At 47.4% G+C, this 21,588-nt stretch overlaps 2 protein-coding genes across 3 annotated transcripts in view; both read left to right on the top strand.

The window, feature by feature from the left end:
* Positions 1-1,594: 1,594 nt before the first annotated feature.
* On the top strand, positions 1,595-7,436 carry LOC115168531 (kelch repeat and BTB domain-containing protein 12). 2 transcript variants are annotated; one of them, XM_029723907.1, is made up of 10 exons: positions 1,595-1,749; positions 2,016-2,222; positions 2,312-2,493; positions 2,564-2,696; positions 3,117-3,350; positions 3,438-3,787; positions 3,935-4,208; positions 4,373-4,433; positions 6,561-6,758; positions 6,830-7,436. In XM_029723907.1, the coding sequence occupies exons 2-10, from the start codon at positions 2,052-2,054 to the stop codon at positions 7,084-7,086; spliced, it is 1,860 nt and encodes a 619-aa protein (XP_029579767.1). In that variant the 5' UTR covers positions 1,595-1,749; positions 2,016-2,051; the 3' UTR covers positions 7,087-7,436. The 2 variants fall into 2 exon arrangements, with proteins under 2 accessions (XP_029579767.1, XP_029579765.1); XM_029723905.1 differs by having other exon boundaries at positions 4,373-4,523.
* Positions 7,437-7,825: 389 nt separating this feature from the next.
* Positions 7,826-21,588, top strand: part of LOC115168530 (NUAK family SNF1-like kinase 1) — a 73,280-nt gene continuing 59,517 nt past the window's right edge. Inside the window, exon 1 of the mRNA XM_029723904.1 lies at positions 7,826-8,492. Coding sequence (XP_029579764.1) covers positions 8,139-8,492 — 354 coding nt within the window. The 5' untranslated portion in view covers positions 7,826-8,138. The remainder of the gene's footprint in view (positions 8,493-21,588) is intronic.

Raw genomic sequence — 21,588 nt, 5'->3', positions numbered from 1 at the left:
TGGATGTGTAATGTTCAGTGCAAGAAAAGTTAACATTGAGGTCTGTGGTCACAGACTACCAATGAAAGTTTAACAAAGATTACCAGACTACCAATTAATGTTTATTTTAATCTCTTCAATAATTGTAACAGGGAGGTTAGCCTGTCAATAGCAGCAAAAACACAGTCACAAACAACAATTAACAAGTAGTACAGAAAAATGTACTACTTGTACATGTGAAATCACATGTTGAGGTTTCTAAATACTACAACATTTCATGAAGGCTGCAGTCTATTTGTCATTATAGTCACAAAAGATGGGCTAAATGCTGTCGTGCTGAAGGACAGCACCGCCGTTCATCCAGTTAGAAAAATGATCTCAGTTACTAGACCAGCGTTTCCCAAACTCGGTCCTGGGGACCCCAAGGGGTGCATGTATTGGTTGTTGCCCTAGCACTACACAGCTGATTCAAATAATCAACGCTTGAATATGAGTTCATCATTTGAATAAGCTGTGTGATACTAGGGCAAAAACCAAAAGGTGCAGCCCTTGGAGTCCCCAGGACCGAGTTTGAGAAACGCTGGACTACACATAGTTTGTTTGGAATTTGTAATTCCTCAGTTTGCCATCGTTTGCCTTTTATTGCTGGAGCTTTGATAAGAAGGCCCCGGCCTGTACACTAGCACATGGTTATTTAGATCTTACTGCCTCTGGTGCACTGTGACACAGCTGGGAATCTATTGTCAATATGTCCACTCCTGTGAGCGGCAGGTTCAAATCCCTGAGCTGACTAGGTGAAAATAAAATCTGCCAATGTGCCCTTGAGCAAGGTACTTAAGCTTAATTGCTCCTGTAAGTCGCTCTGGATAATAGCGTCTGCTAAATGACTTAAATGTATAGAGTTTATGTCATGGGCTCGACAAAACAACTTTTATTATGTAGTGATCATGAGATAAATATGTTGTGATCACGACCTAACGTGGGAATCATTTTTTTATTCATATGTCCTCTCTGGGCTTCCGTACAGTAGTATGCCAATCTCCTCCAACTGTATACTATTTCATTCTGACCTATTTGCCAATGGCAATTCTTGTTTGTAGGTCAAATAATACATCAAATTGGAGAAATGTTTTAAATGACATTTTAACAGTAGCACTAAGCACTGTGAATACCAACTATTATCAAAACGTTTAGTACATTTATATAATGGGTTGAGCCAGAGCCATAGATAGTTTGATCGTTGCGGATTTTGTTGATTATGACCTAAACTTGTTTATTGAAACCAGGAAATCCCAGTAGATGATGCATCAAGTTTTCAAGGGAGGCAATCCTATATTCAAATGTGTATTTGAATGTATTCAATGTTGATTGAAACCAGGAAGTCCCATTTAGATCTCTTGGACTTCAGTGTAAGCCATGCATCAGAGTCAATGGGAGAAGTGCACAGATTTTCAGTTAGCATTTAGCCCTGACTGAACTACAGCAGTGACACATGGCTCCCTTGCACTGATCTATTTAAAACCTGTTTACACACACACACACACACACACACACACACACACACACACACACACACACACACACACACACACACACACACACACACACACACACACACAAACAGCAACCAAACAGTATTAGGGACAGACACAGCAACGGCCATTGACAGAGACACAACTCCATTCTCCATTAGGATACAATGCAACTTACGTGACTCCAGCCCTGAAAGAGAAGCACCAAGCCCTGGAGAGGTTGTCCTGCAGACTGCTGGTACAGTAGCTCTGATCAGAGTAAACTAATGTCATGGATTTGCTTCTTAATCTAACTCTACCGCTACAGCTCAATGTCTGCCGTGTGGGGTGTACAAGGAGCATGTCTGCCCTGGTGTAGTGTTACACACACCGTTGTGTCTATTTCTGATGTCCCCACTCTCTCTTTTCTTTCTTTCTTTCTTTCTTTCTTTCTTTCTTTCTTTCTTTCTTTCTTTCTTTCTTTCTTTCTTTCTTTCTTTCTTTCTTTCTCTCCACTCTCTCCAGGTTTAGCAGAGCCATCTTGACCCTCCAGGGTGAGAGATGGACCCCCAGGTGATGGTGCATGGTCAGGCTGAACATGGACTTCTTCTGCTGGGGCAGCTGGAGAGGATGTGGGGGGCCAGGGAACTAACTGACGTGGTTCTTCTGGCCGAGGGCATTCCCTTCCCCTGCCACCGGGTGGTGCTATCCGCCTTCAGCCCGTACTTCCAGGTAAGATAATTGTGCTTGTTTCAATGAACCCCAAAATAAATATTTACCATTTTACCATGGTGTTTACCATACTTCTTTCATCCCTCCAGGCCATGTTTACGTGTGGCCTGAGGGAGACCCGTGGAGGTGAGGTGCCTCTCAGGGACACTCCTGCCCAGAGCTTGGAGCTGCTCCTGGGGTACATGTACCGCGCCCAGCTGCCTCTCTCCCACGACAACACTCAGGGAGTGGCCGCTGCTGCCTTCCTGCTGCACATAGACGGGGCATTCAGGTGGGTTCAGGTGGCTACTGTTAGCCATGACACGACTAATACAATCACTACATTATGGTCACTATTACAGGTTGTGTCAGAGCTACATGTTGGACAGCATGGATACTTCCAACTGTGTAGGACTGTACCACTGGGCCAGAGACCTGGGGGCCGCTGACCTGGCAGACCTCGCCCTGAGATACTTGTGTCGTCACTTTGCCCAGGTAGGACCGTAATCATTCAGTATAATCTCAACATTCTGCCCAACCGCCACAGTCATGTCCATTTCTTCTTCTCACCACAAGAGAGCAGTAGTTCCCTGCATCTGTCTACAGGCAGAATCAACCAGAGCTGTCACATATAAAAAAAAATACTTTTTTTAAAACATTTTTAGTCATTTAGCAGACGCTCTTATCCAGAGCAACTTACAGTAGTGAATACATTTCATACATTTTTTTTCCCGTACTGGTCCCCCGTGGGAATCAAACCCACAACCCTGGCGTTGCAAACACCATGCTCTACCAACTGAGCCACACTAAACATTTATTACATGTATTACCTCCTCTCTCTCACAACGTCATCTCTTTGTATCACCTCTCTTCTCTTTCTCTCTCTCCCCTCCTCCCCTCTCCCTCTCTCTTCAGGTGTGTCAGGAAGAGGAGGTGTTGGAGTTGGACGCCCAGAGTCTGGGGGGTCTGCTGGGTTCAGACGACCTGAATGTGACCCAGGAGGAGAGCGTCCTGGAACTGGTGCTGCGCTGGGTGGAGAAGCGCAGGGGAGATGAGCAGAGTGAGGCGCAGGCCGTGGAGCTCCTCAGGCGGGTACGACTGGAGCTGATAGACCCCAACTTCCTCAGGAGGGCCAGGAGGAGAAACCCGGTGAGGATGGAAAGAGAAAGAGGAGGATGGAGAGAAGGAGAATTTAAAGCTATGTCCACCCTACTAATTGTAAGTGTATGGTTGCAGGTATTGCTCCGGGATGCGGAATGCTTCGGGATGATCGACGCGGCTCTCCAGACTTCTTATCTCTCTGTGGCGGCTGCCCCCCCTCGCCCCACCCTGCGCTACGGGATGGAGACCACAGACCTGCTCCTCTGCCTGGGGGGGACTGATGAAGGGGGCGTCCCAGCCCGCCGGGGGGGTCAGGCTGACCTCAGCTTATGCTTCGCCCCCCAGGCCAGAAGGACGTACTACATCCCCTCTCCAGTGAAGGGGAAAGGGACGATCACGGCAGGGGCGGTGACAAGGGATAACAGCATAGTGGTGGCTGTAGAAGAGGAGGACGAACACAGGACCAAGAGGCTGGGGATGTACAGGTGTGTGTGTGTGTGTGTGTGTGTGTGTGTGTGTGTGTGTGTGTGTGTGTGTGTGTGTGTGTGTGTGTGTGTGTGTGTGTGTGTGTGTGTGTGTGTGTGTGTGTGTGTGTGTGTGTAATACATACCTGTCCTCTGTTATCTGCCCAGGTATGATCGGTCTTGTGAGGGCAGCTGGGAGGAGCTATGCTGGGTGGGGTACAGGGACATGTATGCCCTGGCGGCACTAGGCGATGCCCTCTACCTGCTGGGGGGACAGATGAAGGTCAGGAACCATTACATCATCACCAACAGTGTTGAGAGGTGGTCGCTGAGAAGGGGCGGTTCCTGGCTGAGCTTCGCTCCTCTGCCTCTCCCATTGGCCTGTCACTGTGTGGTCAGCCTCAAGGACCACCTTTACGTGCTGGGGGGCTGGACGCCACAGGTGAGCAGGGATGTCAGTCAATAAACCAATCAAGTCAATCAATCACATATAGGTTATGTGATGCATTTGTTACAAAGTGCAACTTGGGAAAAACTCTGATCCTCCTCCCTTCTCCCTTTCTCACCCCCATCCTCTCTCTCCACCCCTCCTCCGTCCCCCTCCAGTCGGACCGTCCAGACGATGAGCCAGACAGGCTGAGTAGCCGTGTGTTCCAGTTTGACCCAGGCAAGGACCGGTGGATAGAGTGTGAGAACATGAGATACTCACGCTACCGCTGTGGGGTCGCTACACTCAATGGAGAGATCTACATGCTAGGTTAGAGTACGTCTTTCAATGGAGAGATCTACATGCTAGGTTAGAGTACGTCTTTCAATGGAGAGATCTACATGCTAGGTTAGAGTACGTCTTTCAATGGAGAGATCTACATGCTAGGTTAGAGTACGTGTTTCAATGGAGAGATCAACATGCTAGGTTAGAGTACGTGTTTCAATGGAGAGATCAACATGCTAGGTTAGAGTACGTGTTTCAATGGAGAGATCAACATGCTAGGTTAGAGTACGTCTTTCAATGGAGAGATCTACATGCTAGGACGTTTTTTGTCTTTACTTTTCTCACTTCATCCAGATGGAGGCATGAGGGCCAAAACAGTTGGAACATAATAGTGAACGGAACATTTTTTATTTAATAACTAGGCAAGTCGGTTACGAACAAATTCTTATTTTACAGCATTGAAGGTCCCCAAGAACACAGTGGCCTCCATCATTCTTAAATGGAAGATGTTTGGAACCACCAAGACTCTTCCTAGAGGTGACCTCCTGGCCAAACTGAGCAATCAGGGGATAAGGACCTTGGTCAGGGAGGTGACCAAGAACCCGATGGTCACTCTGACTGAGCTCCAGAGTTCCTCTGTGGAGATGGGAGTACCTTCAAAAAGGACAACCATCTCTGCAGCACTCCACCAATCAGGCCTTTATGATAGAGTGGCCAGACGGAAGCCACTCCTAAGTAAAAGGCACATCACAGCCCTCTTGGAGTTTGCCAAAAGGCACCTAATGTCCCTCAGACCATGAGAAACAAGATTCTCTGGTCTGATAAAACCAAGATTGAACTCTTTGTCCTGAATGCCAAGCGTCACGTCTGGAGTAAACCTGGCACCATCCCTACTGTGAAGCATGGTGGTGGCAGCATCATGCTGTAGGGATGTTTTTCAGCGCCAGGGACTGGGAGACTAGTTAGGATTGAGGCAAAGATGAACGGAGCAAAGTACAGAGAGATCCTTGATGAAAACCTGCTCCAGAGCGCTCAGGACCTCAGACTGGGGCGAAAGGGGTTTACCTTCCAACAGGACAACAACCCTAAGCACACGGCCAAGACAACGCAGGAGTGGCTTCGGGACAAGTCTCTGAATGTCCTTGAGTGGCTCAGCCAGAGCCCGGACTTGAACCCAATCAAACATCTCTGGAGATCTGAAAATAGCTTACAGCAGTGCTCCCCATCCAACCTGACAGAGCTTGAGAGGATCTGCAGAGAAGAATGGGAGAAACTCCCCAAATACAGGTGTGCCAAGCATGTGGCTTCATACCCAAGAAGAATCGATGCTGCAATCACTGCCAAAGGTGCTTCAACAAAGTACTGAGTAAAGGGTCAGAATACTTATGAAAATGTGATATTTCAGTTTATTTTTATTTTTTATAAATTAGCAAAAATATCTAAAAACCTGTTTTTGCTTTGTCATTATCGGGTATTGTGTGTAGATTCTTGAGGGGAAAAAACTATTTAATCCATTTTAGAATAAGGCTTTAACGTAACAAAATGTGGAAAAAGTCAAGGAGTCAGAGAATTTGGCAGTACGTCCAACCGGCCTCACAACCGCACACCACATGTACAGTGCCTTTGGAAAGTATTTCAAAACGACGTTGAAGGAAACTTACAGTAGAGAAATTAACATTAAATTCTCTGGAAACAGCTCTGGTGGACATTCCTGACGTCAGCATGCCAATTACACGCTCCCTCAAAACTTGAGACATCTGTGGCATTGTGTTGTGTGTCAAAACTGCAAATTTTTAGAGTGGCCCTTTATTGTCCCCAGCACAAGGTGCACTTGTGTAATGATCATGCTGTTTAATCAACTTGTTGATATGCCACACTTGTCAGGTGGATGTATTATCATGGCAAAGGAGAAATGCTCACTAACAGGGATGTAAACAAATTTGTGGATAAAATTTGAGAGAAATAAGCTTTTTGTGCGTATGGAAAATGTCTGGGACCTTGTATTGTAACTCATGAAACATGGGACCAACACTTTACATGTTACGTTTATATTTATTTTCAGTGCATATGTGTGTTCTCCAGGGGGTATAGGGTGTGAGGGGGAGGACCGTGGCCAATCTCGTCGCTGCCTGAGCTCAGTGGAGATCTACAACCCAGAAGAAGATACCTGGAGGTCAGGGCCAACCCTCCCCACCGCTCTCCTCTCTTTACGAACCAATGCCTCCAACATTGGGGAGGTGGAGGGCAAGCTGTACCTCTGTGGCTACTACAAGGGGGCAGGTGAGAACCGAACACATTTACACTGATCAATCAATAAATGAATCAATCAATTATCAATCATATTTTGACAGGTCGCCATGAGATCATCACCAAGGAGATCTTAGAGCTGGATCCCAAGGACAACGTGTGGACGGTGGTGGCGCGTCGAGCAGCCATGCATGACAGCTACGACGTCTGTCTGGTGGCCAACCTCAACCCCGTGATCTCTCAACCCCGAACTCTGACCCTTGATGGATACAGGACCAAAATGGCCTATTCAGAGGAAGAGAAAACACAGAGACAATATTGCATAAAGAGGGACTCATGTTGCTATAGGCCTACCCTATAACTTTGTTTCATCGTCAAGACATGATAGCTTATAAGCTTATAAGTACTGTATGTGGTATCCCTCAGATGAAAGGATAAGGTATGGAAATAAATTGCTTTGTAAACTCACTCTGTAAGGACAGCCTAAGCTTTAGACCAGGGGTATTCAACTCTTACCCTATGAGGTCCGGACCCTGCTGGTTTTCTGTTCTACCTGATAATGAATTGGTGTCCCAGGTCTAAATCAGTCCATGACAGTTGAGCTTGAGGGCTATAGACTACTAGCCTATCACACAGACGTCACTGTCTGCATGATGGGATGCCTGTACTAACATCTGAACTCTGTGTTTCAATAAAATACAAATTAAGACATTCAGGACTTCCAAATATAAAATGTCTGGCCTGTAGGCCTATTTCTCTCCTTCCACAATACATATTCACAGCTTAACAATTTACTGGATCTTTAACTGATGTCCATCTCAAGCGTTTATTTTTCCAGCGAACGGAAAACAAACAAGTTTGATTGAATGGGTCATTCCTCGAGGACGTTGCTTACGTGCCAAGCATTCCTTCTCCTACTGTTCCGCATGGTCAAAAATAGGTCGGCGGAAAGCCCAAAACGATCCGAAATGAGTGTGACGCTGCATGTTGCTATGACAGCTGGCATCAGTATGGACTGGGGCGGATTCACCAACCCCATGCGACCATGTGGTTCTCACTGCTGATTTGTTGTGTTGTGTTTTCAGATAGAGGAGGAGAGAGAGAGCGAGTATGAACAGCAGCATTAGAACGGGATGCGAGACAAATGGAACAGGGGTGTCCCTAATGGGCTGATGTCTGGCACTATTAACCGAATACCCTTTTGATATTTCATTTCCTCAAGCAGAGTGAATAATTGATAGTAGCCTGGTGTTTTGTTGCTTCGTCTATCTGCTATTAAACTGGGCAATTTGAGGCGTCCTTTAGTTTTTTGTAGGCATAAAGAAAAATAACCAATCCTGTGTCAGTTTATGAAATATTTCCGCTGCCAAGTAGGCAACTAGTTGCGACAGGTGCGCACTGAGCGAGACCAGGATGGGCAGGCGGGAAGTTCGCAGAGACCACCGCAGCAGCAGCAGCGTGATGAGCACTGAAGACCGGTCAGAACGGAGGGAGAACATGCAGGACACCGCAGATACCGAAACCGGCGATGATGGCTCCGAGACCTCAAGTCTGGACAGCCGTCGTCTCCTCAGCGGGGACAAGCGCCCCAGCCACACCGGGGAAAGTGGCTCTATGCCCGGCCCGCTTCAGCTGGCAGGCCCGGTGGAAGTGAAGAAGCACCAACATAAACACAACTGGAAACACCGCTACGAGGTAATGGAGACGCTGGGAAAAGGCACCTACGGGAAAGTGAAGAGGGCGGTGGAGAGAACGACCAGGAAGACAGTAAGTGTTTTTGTTTGTTTTTCAATTAAATATGTCTCTGTCTATCTCGATCCTATACTGTCCTCCCTTTCCATGTGTTAGCCTTTTATGTCATATTATAACCTAAATGTTCACTTTACAGACAGACCAACTCATCATTGCAACCAAATGTTTCTGAATGTGTGCTGCCTTCTATGTTAGGGCCACCAAGGCAAAATATGCATCTGTTATTGACATTTGTTTGTTACCTGTATTGTGCGTTTGCTATTTCAGTCGAACAAAGGGACCCCAGATGATGTGTGTGTGCTCTTGCCCTTGGCGTGCCTGGAAGTCTCAGGCAGGCAGAATGATGTATGTGTGTTATTAATTATTCATGTGTGATAGAGGACAGATTGCATGGGGAAGGTATGCATACTTTGTGTGTGTGTGCCTGCGTGCCATCTGTAGTGGATTAGCTCATACCCGCTGCTATGCCAGGGATCAGGGGCCTGCTGAGGGCCTAGGCCACCTTCTCGTTATCTGACCCATTACCCTTGACCCCTCACACACTCTCACTGGCATGCACCCAGGCCCACACACAGACACGGAGGGCAGGCAGCCTAACGGTTAGAGTGTTGGGACAGTAACCCGAAAGGTGGACAAATCTGCAGTAACTTCCCTTCAGCAAGGTAGTTAACCCCGCAACAACTACTCCCCAGACTTGGATTAAGACAGCCATCGTGTTAAATGTGGAAGACACATTTCGGTTACATGCATTCAGTTGTGCAACTGACTAGGTTTTCCCTTCCAAACACAGACCAAATGTAACAGACATAGTTCCATTCTAGGTGTGATAATGAAGGATTGGTTATTCTAAAGGGGAAAAGAACCATATGACATGTGCATTATATGATTTGCAATAAGGCTATTGGCTATCTATTAATAAAGCTGAGAAAAATAATACATTATGAGAGAGAGAGAATGGTTCTGTTGCCTGTAGGTCAGAATTTAATGCTTCAGTCTACTGTGAGCTGAAGACAAAGAGAGAGATACCCCTTTCTGATTTTTAGTAAACAAACATGTTATTATACAGATAATCTGATGGAATATCAGATTAGGAGACTAGGACTAGCTCAATCCTGTCACTGTCTGCTACTGTACTGTACACCCAGTCCCTCATTCCTAAATTTACTGGAGAGCGGGGGATAGAGAATGAAAGAGAGAGAGAAGAGAGGGAGAGCGAGCTGGTGGTAGAATTCCTTGAGCCAGTGGCCAGTGCATACTGAGAATTCCTTGAGACAAATTGACCATATATTTAGAAACAGGATCAGGAGCTGTTGTCTGAGTGAAGAAGGACAGAGGGAGAAGAGATGTGGAGGGGAGGGGGAAGATAGGGAGGGGGAAGAGATGTGGAGGGGAGGGGGAAGATGGGGAGGGGGAAGAGATGTGGAGGGGAGGGGGAAGATGGGGAGGGGGAAGAGATGTGGAGGGGAGGGGGAAGATGGGGAGGGGGAAGAGATGTGGAGGGGATGGGGAAGATGGGGAGGGGGAAGATGGGGAAGATGGGGAGGGGGAAGAGATGTGGAGGGGAGGGGGAAGATGGGGAGGGGGAAGAGATGTGGAGGGGAGGGGGAAGATGGGGAGGGGGAAGAGATGTGGTGGGGAGGGGGAAGATGGGGAGGGGGAAGAGATGTGGAGGGGAGGGGGAAGATGGGGAGGGGGAAGATGGGGAAGATGGGGAGGGAGAAGAGATGTGGTGGGGAGGGGGAAGATGGGGAGGGGGAAGATGGGGAAGATGGGGAAGATGGGGAGGGGGAAGAGATGTGGTGGGGAGGGGGAAGATGGGGAGGGGGAAGATGGGGAAGATGGGGAAGATGGGGAGGGAGAAGAGATGTGGAGAGGGGGGGAAGATGGGGAGGGGGAAGAGATGTGGAGAGGGGGGGAAGATGAGGAGGGGGAAGAGCTGTGGAGGGGATGGGGAAGATGGGGAGGGGGAAGAGATGTGGATGGGAGGGGGAAGATGGGGAGGGGGAAGAGATGTGGAGAGGGGGGGAAGATGGGGAGGGGAAGAGATGTGGAGGGGAGGGGGAAGATGGGGAGGGGGAAGAGATGTGGAGGGGAGGGGGAAGATGGGGAGGGGGAAGAGATGTGGTGGGGAGGGGGAAGATGGGGAGGGGGAAGAGATGTGGAGGGGAGGGGGAAGCTGGGGAGGGGGAAGAGATGTGGAGGGGGAAGATGGGGAGGGGGAAGAGATGTGGTGGGGAGGGGGAAGATGGGGAGGGGGAAGAGATGTGGAGGGGAGGGGGAAGATGGGGAGGGAGAAGAGATGTGGAGGGGAGGGGGAAGATGGGGAGGGGGAAGAGATGTGGAGGGGAGGGGGAAGATGGGGAGGGGGAAGAGATGTGGTGGGGAGGGGGAAGATGGGGAGGGGGAAGAGATGTGGTGGGGAGGGGAAAGATGGGGAGGGGGAAGAGATGTGGAGGGGAGGGGGAAGAGATGTGGAAGGGAAGAGATGTGGAGGGGGAAGAGATGTGGTGGGGAGGGGGAAGAGATGTGGAGGGGATGGGGAAGAGATGTGGAAGGGGAAGAGATGTGGAGGGGGAAGAGATGTGGAGGGGAGGGGGAAGAGATGTGGAGGGGAGGGGGAAGAAATGTGGAGGGGGGGGAAGAGATGTGGAAGGGGAAGAGATGTGGAGGGGGAAGAGATGTGGAGGGGAGGGGGAAGAGATGTGGAGGGGAGGGGGAAGAGATGTGGAGGGGGGGGGAAGAGATGTGGAAGGGGAAGAGATGTGGAGGGGGAAGAGATGTGGAGGGGAGGGGGAAGAGATGTGGTGGGGAGGGGGAAGAGATGTGGAGGGGGTCTATAGAAAAGAAGAGAAGGAAGGAATATAGAGGGCCGGGGCATTGACTCCAGATTAGGGTCGGAACATTTTGGCATCCTTACAGACGGCCTGTTAATGGAGCTTTTATTTCTTTCATCACATTCTCAGTGGGTCGGAAGTTTACATACACACAATTAGTATTTGGTAGCACTGCCTTTAAATTATTTAACTTGGGTCAAACGTTTCGGGTGGCCCATTCCTCCTGACAGAGCTGTTGTAACTGAGTCGGGTTTGTAGGCCTCCTTGCTCGCACACGCTTTTTCAGTTCTGCCCACAAATTTTCTATAGGATTGAGGCCAGGGCTTTGTGATGGCCACTCCAATACCTTGACTTTGTTGTCCTTAAGCCATTTTGACACAACTTTGGAAGTATGCTTGGGGTCATTGTAATTTGTAAGTCGCTCTGGATAAGAGCGTCTGCTAAATGACGTAAATGTCATTGTCCATTTGGAAGACCCATTTACAACCAAGCTTTAACTTCCTGACTGATGTCTTGAGATGCTGCTTCAATATATCCACATAATTTCCCTGCCTCATGATGCCATCTATTTTGTGAAGTGCACCAGTCCCTCCTGCAGCAAAGCACCCCCACAACATGATGCTGCCACCCCTGTCCTTCACGTTTGGGATTGTGTTCTTCGGCTTGCAAGCCTCCCCCTTTTTCTTCCAAACATAACGATGGTCATTATGGCCAAACAATTCTATTTTTGTTTCATCAGACCAGAGGACATTTCTCCAAAAAGTACGATCTTTGTCCCAATGTGCAGTTGCAATCTGTAGTCTGGCTTTTTTTATGGCGGTTTTGGAGCAGTGGCTTCTTCCTTGCTGAGCGGCCTTTCAGGTTTCGTCGATTATAGGACTCATTTTACTGTGGATATAGATACTTTTGTGCCTGTTTCCTCCAGCATCTTCACAAGGTCCTTTGCTGTTGTTCTGGGATTGATTTGCACTTTTCGCACCAAAGTACGTTCATCTCTAGGAGACAGAACGCGTCTCCTTCCTGAGCGGTATGACGGCTGCGTGGTCCCATGGTGTTTATACTTGCGTACTATTGTTTGTACAGATGAACGTGGTACCTTCAGGCGTTTGGAAATTGCTCCCAAGGATGAACCAGACTTGTGGAGGTTTACAGTTTTTTTCTGAGGTCTTGGCTGATTTCTTTTGATTTTCCCATGATGTCAAGCAAAGAGGCACTGAGTTTGAAGATGGGCCTTGAAATACATCCACAGGTACACCTCCAATTGACTCAGATGATATCAATTAGCCTATTAGAAGCTTCTAAAGCCATAACATCATTTTCTGGAATTTACCAAGCTGTTTAGAGGCACAGTTAACTTAGTGTATGTAAACTTCTGACCCACTGGAATTGTGATACAGTGAATTATAAGTGAAATAATCTGTCTGTAAACAATTGTTGGAAACATTAGTTGTGTCATGCACAAAGTAGATGTCCTAACCGACTTGCCAAAACTATAGTTTTTTTTAACAAGACATTTGTGGAGTGGTTGAAAAATGAATTTTAATGACTCCAACCTAAGTGTATGTAAACTTCCGACTTCAACTGTGTACAGTGTTGTAACGATGTGCAAATAGTTCAAAAGGTTCAAAAGGGAAAATAAACATGGGTTGTATTTACAATGGTGTTTGTTCTTCACTGGTTGCCCTTTTCTTGTGGCAACAAGTCACATACTGCTGCTGTGATGGCACACTGTGGTATTTCACCCAGTAGATATGGGAGTTTATCAAAATTGGGTTTGTTTTCAAATTCTTTGTGGATCTGTGTAATCTGAGGGAAATATGTGTCTCTAATATTGTCATACAGTTGGCAGGAGGTTAGGAAGTGCAGCTCAGTTTCCATCTCATTTTGTGGGTAGTGTGCACATAGCCTAGGCCTTTCTCAATAGCAAGGCTATGCTCACTGAGTCTGTACCTAGTCAAAGCTTTCCTTAAGTTTGGGTCAGTCACAGTGGTCAGCTATTCTGCCAGGGCGAAGTAGCATTCTAGTTTACTCTGTTTTTTTGTTGTAAATTCTTTCCAATGTGTCAAGTAATTATCTTTTTTATTCTCTCATGATTTGGTTGGGTCTAATTGTGTTGCTGTCCTGGGGCTCTGTGGGGTCTTTTTGTGTTTGTGAACAGAGCCCCAGGACCAGCTTGCTTAGGGGACACTTCTCCAGGTTCATGTCTCTGTAGGTGATGGCTTTGTTATGGAAGGTTTGGGAATCGCTTCCATTTAGGTGGTGGTAGAATTTAACGGCTCTTTTCTGGATTTTGATTATTAGCGGGTATCGACCTAATTCTGCTCTTCATGCATTAGTTGGTGTTTTACGTTGTACATGGAGGATATTTTTGCAGAATTCTGCATGCAGAGTCTCAATTTGGTGTTTGTCCCATTTTGTGAATTCTTGGTTGGTGAGCGGACCCCAGACCTCACAAATCAAATCCAATTGTATAAGTCACATGCGCCGAATACAACCAGTGTAGACCTTACAGTGAAATGCTTACTTACAAGCCCCTAACCAACAATGCAGTTTTTAAAAGAATACGGATAAGAATAAGAAAGAAAAGTAACAGGTAATTAAAGAGCAGCAGTAAAATAACAATAGCGAGAATATATACAGGGGGGTACCGGTACAGAGTCAATGTGTGGGGGAACCGGTTAGTTGAGGTAATATGTACATGTAGGTAGAGTTATTAAAGTGACTATGCTTAGATGATAACAACAGAGAGTAGTAGCGGTGTAAAAGGGGGGGGGGGGCAATGCAAATAGTCTGGGTAGCCATTTGATTAGATGTTCAGGAGTCTTATGGCTTGGGGGTAGAAGCTGTTTAGAAGTCTCTTGGACCTAGACTTGGCACTCCGGTACTGCTTGCCGTGCGGTAGCAGAGAGAACAGTCTATGACTAGGGTGGCTGGAGTCTTTGGCAATATTTAGGGCCTTCCTCTGACACCGCCTCGTGTATATAGATCCTGGATGGAAGGAAGATTGGCCACAGTGATGTACTGGGCCGCACGCACTACCCTCTGTAGTGCCTTACAGTCGGAGGCCGAGCAGTTGCCATACCAGGCAGTGATGCAACCAGTCAGGATGCTTTTGATGGTGCAGCTGTAGAACCTTTTGAGGATCTGAAGACCCATGCCAAATCTTTTCAGTCTCCTGAGGGGGAACAGGTTTTGTCGTGCCCTCTTCATGACTGTCTTGATGTGCTTGGACCATGTTAGTTTGTTGGTGATGTGGACACTTAGGAATTTGAAGGTCTCAACCTGCTCCACTACAGCCCCATCGATGAGAATGGGGTGTGCTCAGTCCTCTTTTTCCTGTAGTCCACAATCATCTCCTTTGATGAAGGGCAATGGGTTCAATAACTGATTCAAGTATTTTGAGCCAGATCCTAATTGGTATGTCGAATTTGATGTTCCTTTTGATGGCATGGAAGGTCCTTCTTGCCTTGTATCTGGAAGTTACCTGTGGCACTGATGTTTAGGCCGAGGTATGTATCGTTTTTTTGTTTGCTCTAGGATAGTGGTTCCCAAAATTTTTATAGTCCCGTACCCCTTCAAACATTCAACCTCCATCTGCGTACCCCCTCTAGCACCAGGGTAAGCACACTCTCAAATGTTGTTTTTTTGCCATCATTGTAAGCCTGCCACACACACATTACACGATACATTTATTAAACATAAGAATAAGTGTGAGCTTTTGTCACAACCCGGCTCGTGGGAAGTGACAAAGAGCTCTTATAGGACCAGGGCACAAATAATAATAAATTTTGCTCTTTATTTTACCATCTTACATATAAAACCTTATTTGTTCATCGAAAATTGTGAATAACTCACCACAGGTTAATGAGAAGGGTGTGCTTGAAAGGATGAACATAACTCTGCAATGTTGGATTGTATTGGAGAGAGTCTGTCTTAAATAATTTTCCACACACAGTATATGCCTGTATTTAACTTTCATGCTAGTGAGGGCTGAGAATCCACTCTCACATAGGTACGTGGTTGCAAAGGGCATCAGTGTCTTAACACTGCGATTTGTCAAGGCAGGATACTATGAGCACAGCCCAATCCTGAAATCTGGCAGTGTCTTCTGATTAAATTACAATTTTCACAGAACCAATTTCGATGAGGCTCTCTTGTTCAGATATCGGTAAGTGGACTGGAGGCAGGGCCTGAAACGGATAACGAATCCAGTTGTCTGTGTCATCTGTTTAGGGAAAGTACCTGCGTAATTGTGCACCCAACTCACTCAGGTGCTTCGCTATATCACATTTGACATTGTCCGTAAGCTTGAGTTCATTTGCACACAAAAAAATCATACAATGATGGAAAGACCTGTGTGTTGTCCTTGTTAATGCAGACTGAGAAGAGCTTCAAATTCTTAATCATAGCCTCAATTTTGTCCCGCACATTGAATAAAGTTGTGGAGAGTCCCTGTAATCCTAGATTCAGATCATTCCGGCGAGAAACATCACCCAGATAGGCCAGTCGTGTGAGAAACTCGTCATCATGCAAGCGGTCAGACAAGTGAAAATTATGGTCAGTAAAGAAAACTTTAAGCTCGTCTCTCAATTAAAAAAAAACGTGTCAATACTTTTTGATAACCAGCGCACTTCTGTATGTTGTAAAAGCGTTACATGGTCGCTGCCCATATCATTGCATAGTGTAGAAAATACAGGAGAGCTCAGGGTCCTTGCTTTAACAAAGTTAACCATTTTCACTGTAGTGTCCAAAATGTCTTTCAAGCTGTCAGGCATTCCCTTGGCAGCAAGAGCCTCTCGGTGGATGCTGCAGTGTCCCCAAGTGGTGTCGGGAGCAACTGCTTGCACGCGCTTTACCATTCCACTACGTCTCCCTGTCATGGCTTTTGCGCCATCAGTACAGATACCAACATGAGCAGCAGCTACGTTTGGCTACATACAGACCGTTAGTGGAATTGGGGGGTTGTCAGGAGGGATTTTGGGGGAGATGACAGGGGGAGTGGGGTCTGTTGGGTTGGTGGGTCCTGTGTTGTCTGTCCCATTGTGGTGTTCAGGTTGTAGTTCACCCCCTCCTCTGCCCCCTTCTTGCCCACCATCCTTCACCCCCTCCTCTGCCCCCTTTCCCCCCCACCCATCCTTCGCCCCCCTCCTCTGCCCACTTCTCCCCCCTCCTCTGCCCACTTCTCCCCCCTCCTCTGCCCACTTCTCCCCCCTTCACTGCCCACTTCTCCCCCCTTCACTGCCACTTCTCCCCCCTCCACTGCCCACTTCTGCCCCCTTCTCCCCCTCCACTGCCCACTTCTGCCCACTTCTCCCCCCCTCCTCTGCCCACTTCTCCCCCCTTCACTGCCCACTTCTCCCCCCTCCTCTGCCCACTTCTCCCCCCTTCACTGCCCACTTCTCCCCCCTTCTCTGCCCACTTCTCCCCCCTCCACTGCCCCCTTCACCCCCCTTCTCTGCCCACTTCTCCCCCCTCACTGCCCACTTCTCCCCCCCCCACTGCCCCCTTTTCCCCCACCATCCTTCACCCCCCTCCTCTGCCCACTTCTCCCCCCTCACTGCCCACTTCTCCCCCTCCACTGCCCCCTTCTCCCCCCACCATCCTTCAACCCCATCCTCTGCCCCCTTCTCCCCCACTAGGTATGTATGGATGGAAAGGATGATTTACAAGTAAAAACAGAGTCATAATGCGTTCTTATAGCAGTGTTTTCCACATGCAAGCTGTCCAGAGCAAAAAGAAGGGCCCATCAATCTACTCGCTGAGCTTATTTATTTTAGGAAAAGTGATTTACAAAAGTAAACATTCAATAGTGCACACACTAGCAATATGCTGGCTACTGTTGATAGTCTGCAAAAAGAACGACACTTAGCATTGGTCTTAGCTAGCCTACTGTACTAGCCATGTCAATATCTCTTTTGGAATGTTTGTCTTTAAAAGGGCAGCGTCCTATTTTTAAAACTTCTGAAAATGACATACTGTATCTACTAGCATGGTAGCAGTTACCATAGACTTCCAGTCATTGCGCTAACGCTAGTTAGCAAATTCCTTCAGACTGTACGCAGAGACAAATGGTATCCACACATTCATCTGACTGGGGAAATGGATAAAGGGCTTTATTGACAAAATCCTGAAGTATCCCTTTAAAGTGAGTGACTTGTCAATTGCCTCCCGAATCACATCGGTAAGAGAGCCGTTCATTTGGCTCCCTAATTTGCATACTGGTAGGCTTTTTGCCCATTATCTGCAGATAAATTATGAAAACATTTGAAAAAGATGCTGAATCCTCCACACTGCAGGAACAATAGGTAGGCTAGTGGAGCAATAACCTCACTCTGGTCTAAAATATTATTTAAAAACCCCAGATTGAATTGTTTTTAAAGCTAATGATACTTGTATGGTACTTTCAAAGACATTGATGTAGGTCTACTGATTTTAATCAGTGTTGACAACAGGAGATGGGCCTAGCGCGAGGCTAATTGGTGCTTGCTTTGGGACAGAAACCCCCTCGGACGGTTACGTCGGTAGAGTCGTGATGGATCGGCGGGACTCCATGTCGGCAGCAAAGGGCCCAGGCCAATTGGCAAAAGAGGTAATTGAAGCCCAGGAATTCTTGATAGATCTATTCGGCTAGCCGGGAGATGGGCCTAGATTCGAGGATAGCTCCAGGCTAACTGGTGCTTGCTTCGGGATAGAGACAGTAGCCACTAGGATAGCAGCTAGCTAACTGCGATGAAGAAATCCATCAGATAATCCCTGGGCTTCAATACCTCTTTTGCTAATATGCCTGGACCCTTTTCTGCTAACACAGAGCCCCGCCGATCCATCACGACTGATCTGCCGATGTAACCGTCCGAGGGGGTTTCAACAGGCCATGTCCCCCTGAGGCCCATCTGCTAGCCTGCTGCTAGCCCCGGCCTGCTAGCTGTCTGAATCTCCGTGCCTCCAGCTCGCCTAGCTACTCACTGGACCCTATGATTACTCGGCTACACATGCCTCTCCCTAATGTGAATATGCCTTGTCTATTGCTGTTTTGGTTAGTAATTTATGTCTTATTTCACTGTAGAGCCTCCAGCCTTGCTCCACCCCCCCACACATGCGGTGACCGCACCTGGTTTAAATGGTGCTTCTAGAGACAAAACCTCTCTCATCGTCACTCAATGCCTAGGCACTGTACTCACATCCTACCATACCCTTGTCTGTACATTATGCCTTGAATCTATCCTTCCGTGCCCAGAAACCTGCCCCCTTTACTCTCTGTTCCGAATGCACTAGTCGACCAGTTCTTTTAGCCTTTTTAACCGTACTCTTATCCTACTCCTCCTCTGTTCCTCTGGTGATGTAGAGGTTAACCCAGGCCCTGCAGCCCCCAGCATCACTCCCATTCCCCAGGTGCTTTTTTGTTGACTTCTGTAACCGTAAAAGCCTTGGTTTCATGCATGTTAACATTAGAAGCCTCCTCCCTAAGTTTGTTTTATTCACTGCTTTAGCACACCCCGCCAACCCGGAAGCCCTAGCCGTGTCTGAATCCTGGCATAGGAAGGCCACCAAAAATCCTGAAATTTCCATCCCTAACTATAACATTTTCCAACAAGATAGAACTGCCAAATGGGGCGGAGTTAGCCTGCAGAGTTCCAGGTACAACCCACAATTTGTAACCATGGCCACCCTCTTAGATATCATCCTGACCAACTTGCCCTCTAAATACACCTCTACTGTCTTCAACCAAGATCTCAGCGATCACTGCCTCATTGCCTGCGTGCGTAATGGGTCCGCGGTCAAATGACCACCCCTCATCACTGTCAAACGCTCCCTAAAATTCTTCAGCGAGCAGGCCTTTCTAATCGACCTGGCCCGGGTATCCTGGAAGGATATTGACCTCATCCTGTCAGTAGAGGATGCCTGGTTGCTCTTCAAAAGTGCTTTCCTCTCCATTTTAAATAAGCATGCCCCATTCAAAAAATGTAGAACCAGGAACAGATATAGCCCTTGGTTCACTCCAGACCTGACTGCCCTTGACCAGCACAAAAACATCCTGTGGCGTTCTGCATTAGCATCGAATAGCCCTCACGATATGCAACTCTTCAGGGAAGTCAGGAACCAATATACTCAGTCAGTTAGGAAAGCGAAGGCTAGCTTTTTCAAACAGAAATTTGCATCCTGTAGCACAAACTCCAAAAAGTTCTGGGACACTGTAAAGTCCATGGAGAATAAGAGCACCTCCTCCCAGCTGCCCACTGCACTGAGGCTAGGAAACACTGTCTCCAACGATAAATCCATGATAATTGAGAATTTCAATAAGCATTTTTCTACGGCCATGCTTTCCACCTGGCTACCCCTACCCCGGTCCACACCCCTGCACCCCCCACAGCAACTCGCCCAAGCCTCCCCCATTTCTCCTTCACCCACATCCAGATAGCTGATGTTCAGAAAGAGCTGCAAAATCTGGACCCCTACAAATCAGCCGGGCTAGACAATCTGGACCCTCTCTTTCTAAAATGATCAGCCGATATTGTTGCAACCCCTATTACTAGCCTGTTCCACCTCTCTTTCGTATCGTCTGAGATCCCCAAAGATTGGAAAGCTGCCGCGCTCATCCCCCTCTTCAAAGGGGGTGGACACTCAAGACCCAAACTGCTACAGACCTATATCTATCCTACCCTGCCTTTCTAAGGTCTTCGAAAGCCAAGTTAACAAACAGATCACCGACCATTTCGAATCCCACCGTACCTTCTCTGCTATGCAATCTGGTTTCCGAGCTGGTCACGAGCTCAGCCACGCTCAAGGTCCTAAACGATATCATAACCGCCATTGATAAGAGACAATACTGTGCAGCTGTATTCATCGACCTGGCCAAGGCTTTCGACTCTGTCAATAACCACATTCTTATCGGCAGACTCAACAGCCTTGGTTTCTCAAATGACTGCCTCGCCTGGTTCACCAACTACTTCTCAGACAGAGTTCAGTGTGTCAAATTGGAGGGCCTGTTGTACAGACCTCTGGCAGTCTCTATGGGTGTGCCACAGGGCTCAATTCTCTGTATACATTCTCTCTACTACCACATGGCAAGCGGTACCGGAGTGGCAAGTCTAGGACAAAAAGGCTTCTCAACACTTTTTACCCCCAAGCCATAAGAGTCCTGAACAGGTAATCAAATGGCAACCCGGACTATTTGCATTGTGTGCCCCCCCCAACCCCTCTTTTTATGCTGCTGCTACTCTCTGTTTATCATATATGCATAGTCACTTTAACTATACATTCATGTACATACTACCTCAATTGGGCCGACCAACCAGTGCTCCCGCACATTGGCTAACCGGGCTATCTCCATTGTGTCCCACCCACCACCCGCCAACCCCTCTTTTACGCTACTGCTACTCTCTGTTCATCATATATGCAGAGTCACTTTAACCATATCTACATGTACATACTACCTCAATCAGCCTGACTAACCGGTGTCTGTATGTCGCCTAGCTACTGTTATAGCCTCGCTACTGTATATAGCCTGCCTTTTTACTGTTGTTTTATTTCTTTACCTACCTATTGTTCACCTAATACCTTTTTTTGCACTATTGGTTAGAGCCTGTAAGTAAGCATTTCACTGTAAGGTCTACACCTGTTGTATTCAGCGCACGTGACAAATAAACTTTGATTTGATCATTGATGTCGCTCTTGCTGCTGGTGATTCTCTGATCCACCTCTACGCAGACGACACCATTCTGTATACTACTGGCCCTTCTTTGGACACTGTGTTAACTAACCTCCAGACGAGTTTCAATGCCATACAACTCTCCTTCCGTCGCCTCCAACTGCTCTTACGTGCAAGTAAAACTAAGTGCATGCTCTTCAACCGATCGCTGCCCACACCTACCCGCCCGTCCAGCATCACTACTCTAGATGGTTTTGACTTAGAATATGTGGACAACTACAAATACCTAGGTGTCTGGTTAGACTGTAAACTCTCCTTCCAGACTCACATCAAGCATCTCCAATCCAAAATTAAATCTAGAATCGGCTTCACAACAAAGCATCCTTCACTCATGCTGCCAAACATACCCTCGTAAACCTGACTATCCTACCGATCCTTGACTTCGGCGATGTCATTTACAAAATAGGCTCCAACACTCTACTCAACAAATTGGATGCAGTCTATCACAGTGCCATCCGTTTTGTCACCAAAGCCCCATATACTACCCACCACTGCGACCTGTATGCTCTCGTTGGCTGGCCCTCGCTTCATATTCGTCGCCAAACCCACTGACTCCAGGTCATCTATAAGT

Source organism: Salmo trutta, chromosome 30 (genome assembly GCF_901001165.1).
Source record: "Salmo trutta chromosome 30, fSalTru1.1, whole genome shotgun sequence".
Classification (NCBI taxonomy): domain Eukaryota; kingdom Metazoa; phylum Chordata; class Actinopteri; order Salmoniformes; family Salmonidae; genus Salmo; species Salmo trutta.
The sequence above is the reverse complement of the archived record's forward strand: the minus strand, read 5'-3'. Positions and strand labels throughout refer to the sequence as shown.

Coding starts and splice junctions, on each gene's coding strand:
- LOC115168531 (XM_029723905.1), top strand. CDS start 2,052: ATGGACCCCCAGGTGATGGTGCATGGTCAGGCTGAACATGGACTTCTT. Junction 2,494..2,563: donor CACATAGACGGGGCATTCAG/GTGGGTTCAGGT, acceptor TCACTATTACAG/GTTGTGTCAGAGCTACATGT. Junction 4,524..6,560: donor TGGAGAGATCTACATGCTAG/GTTAGAGTACGT, acceptor TGTGTTCTCCAG/GGGGTATAGGGTGTGAGGGG.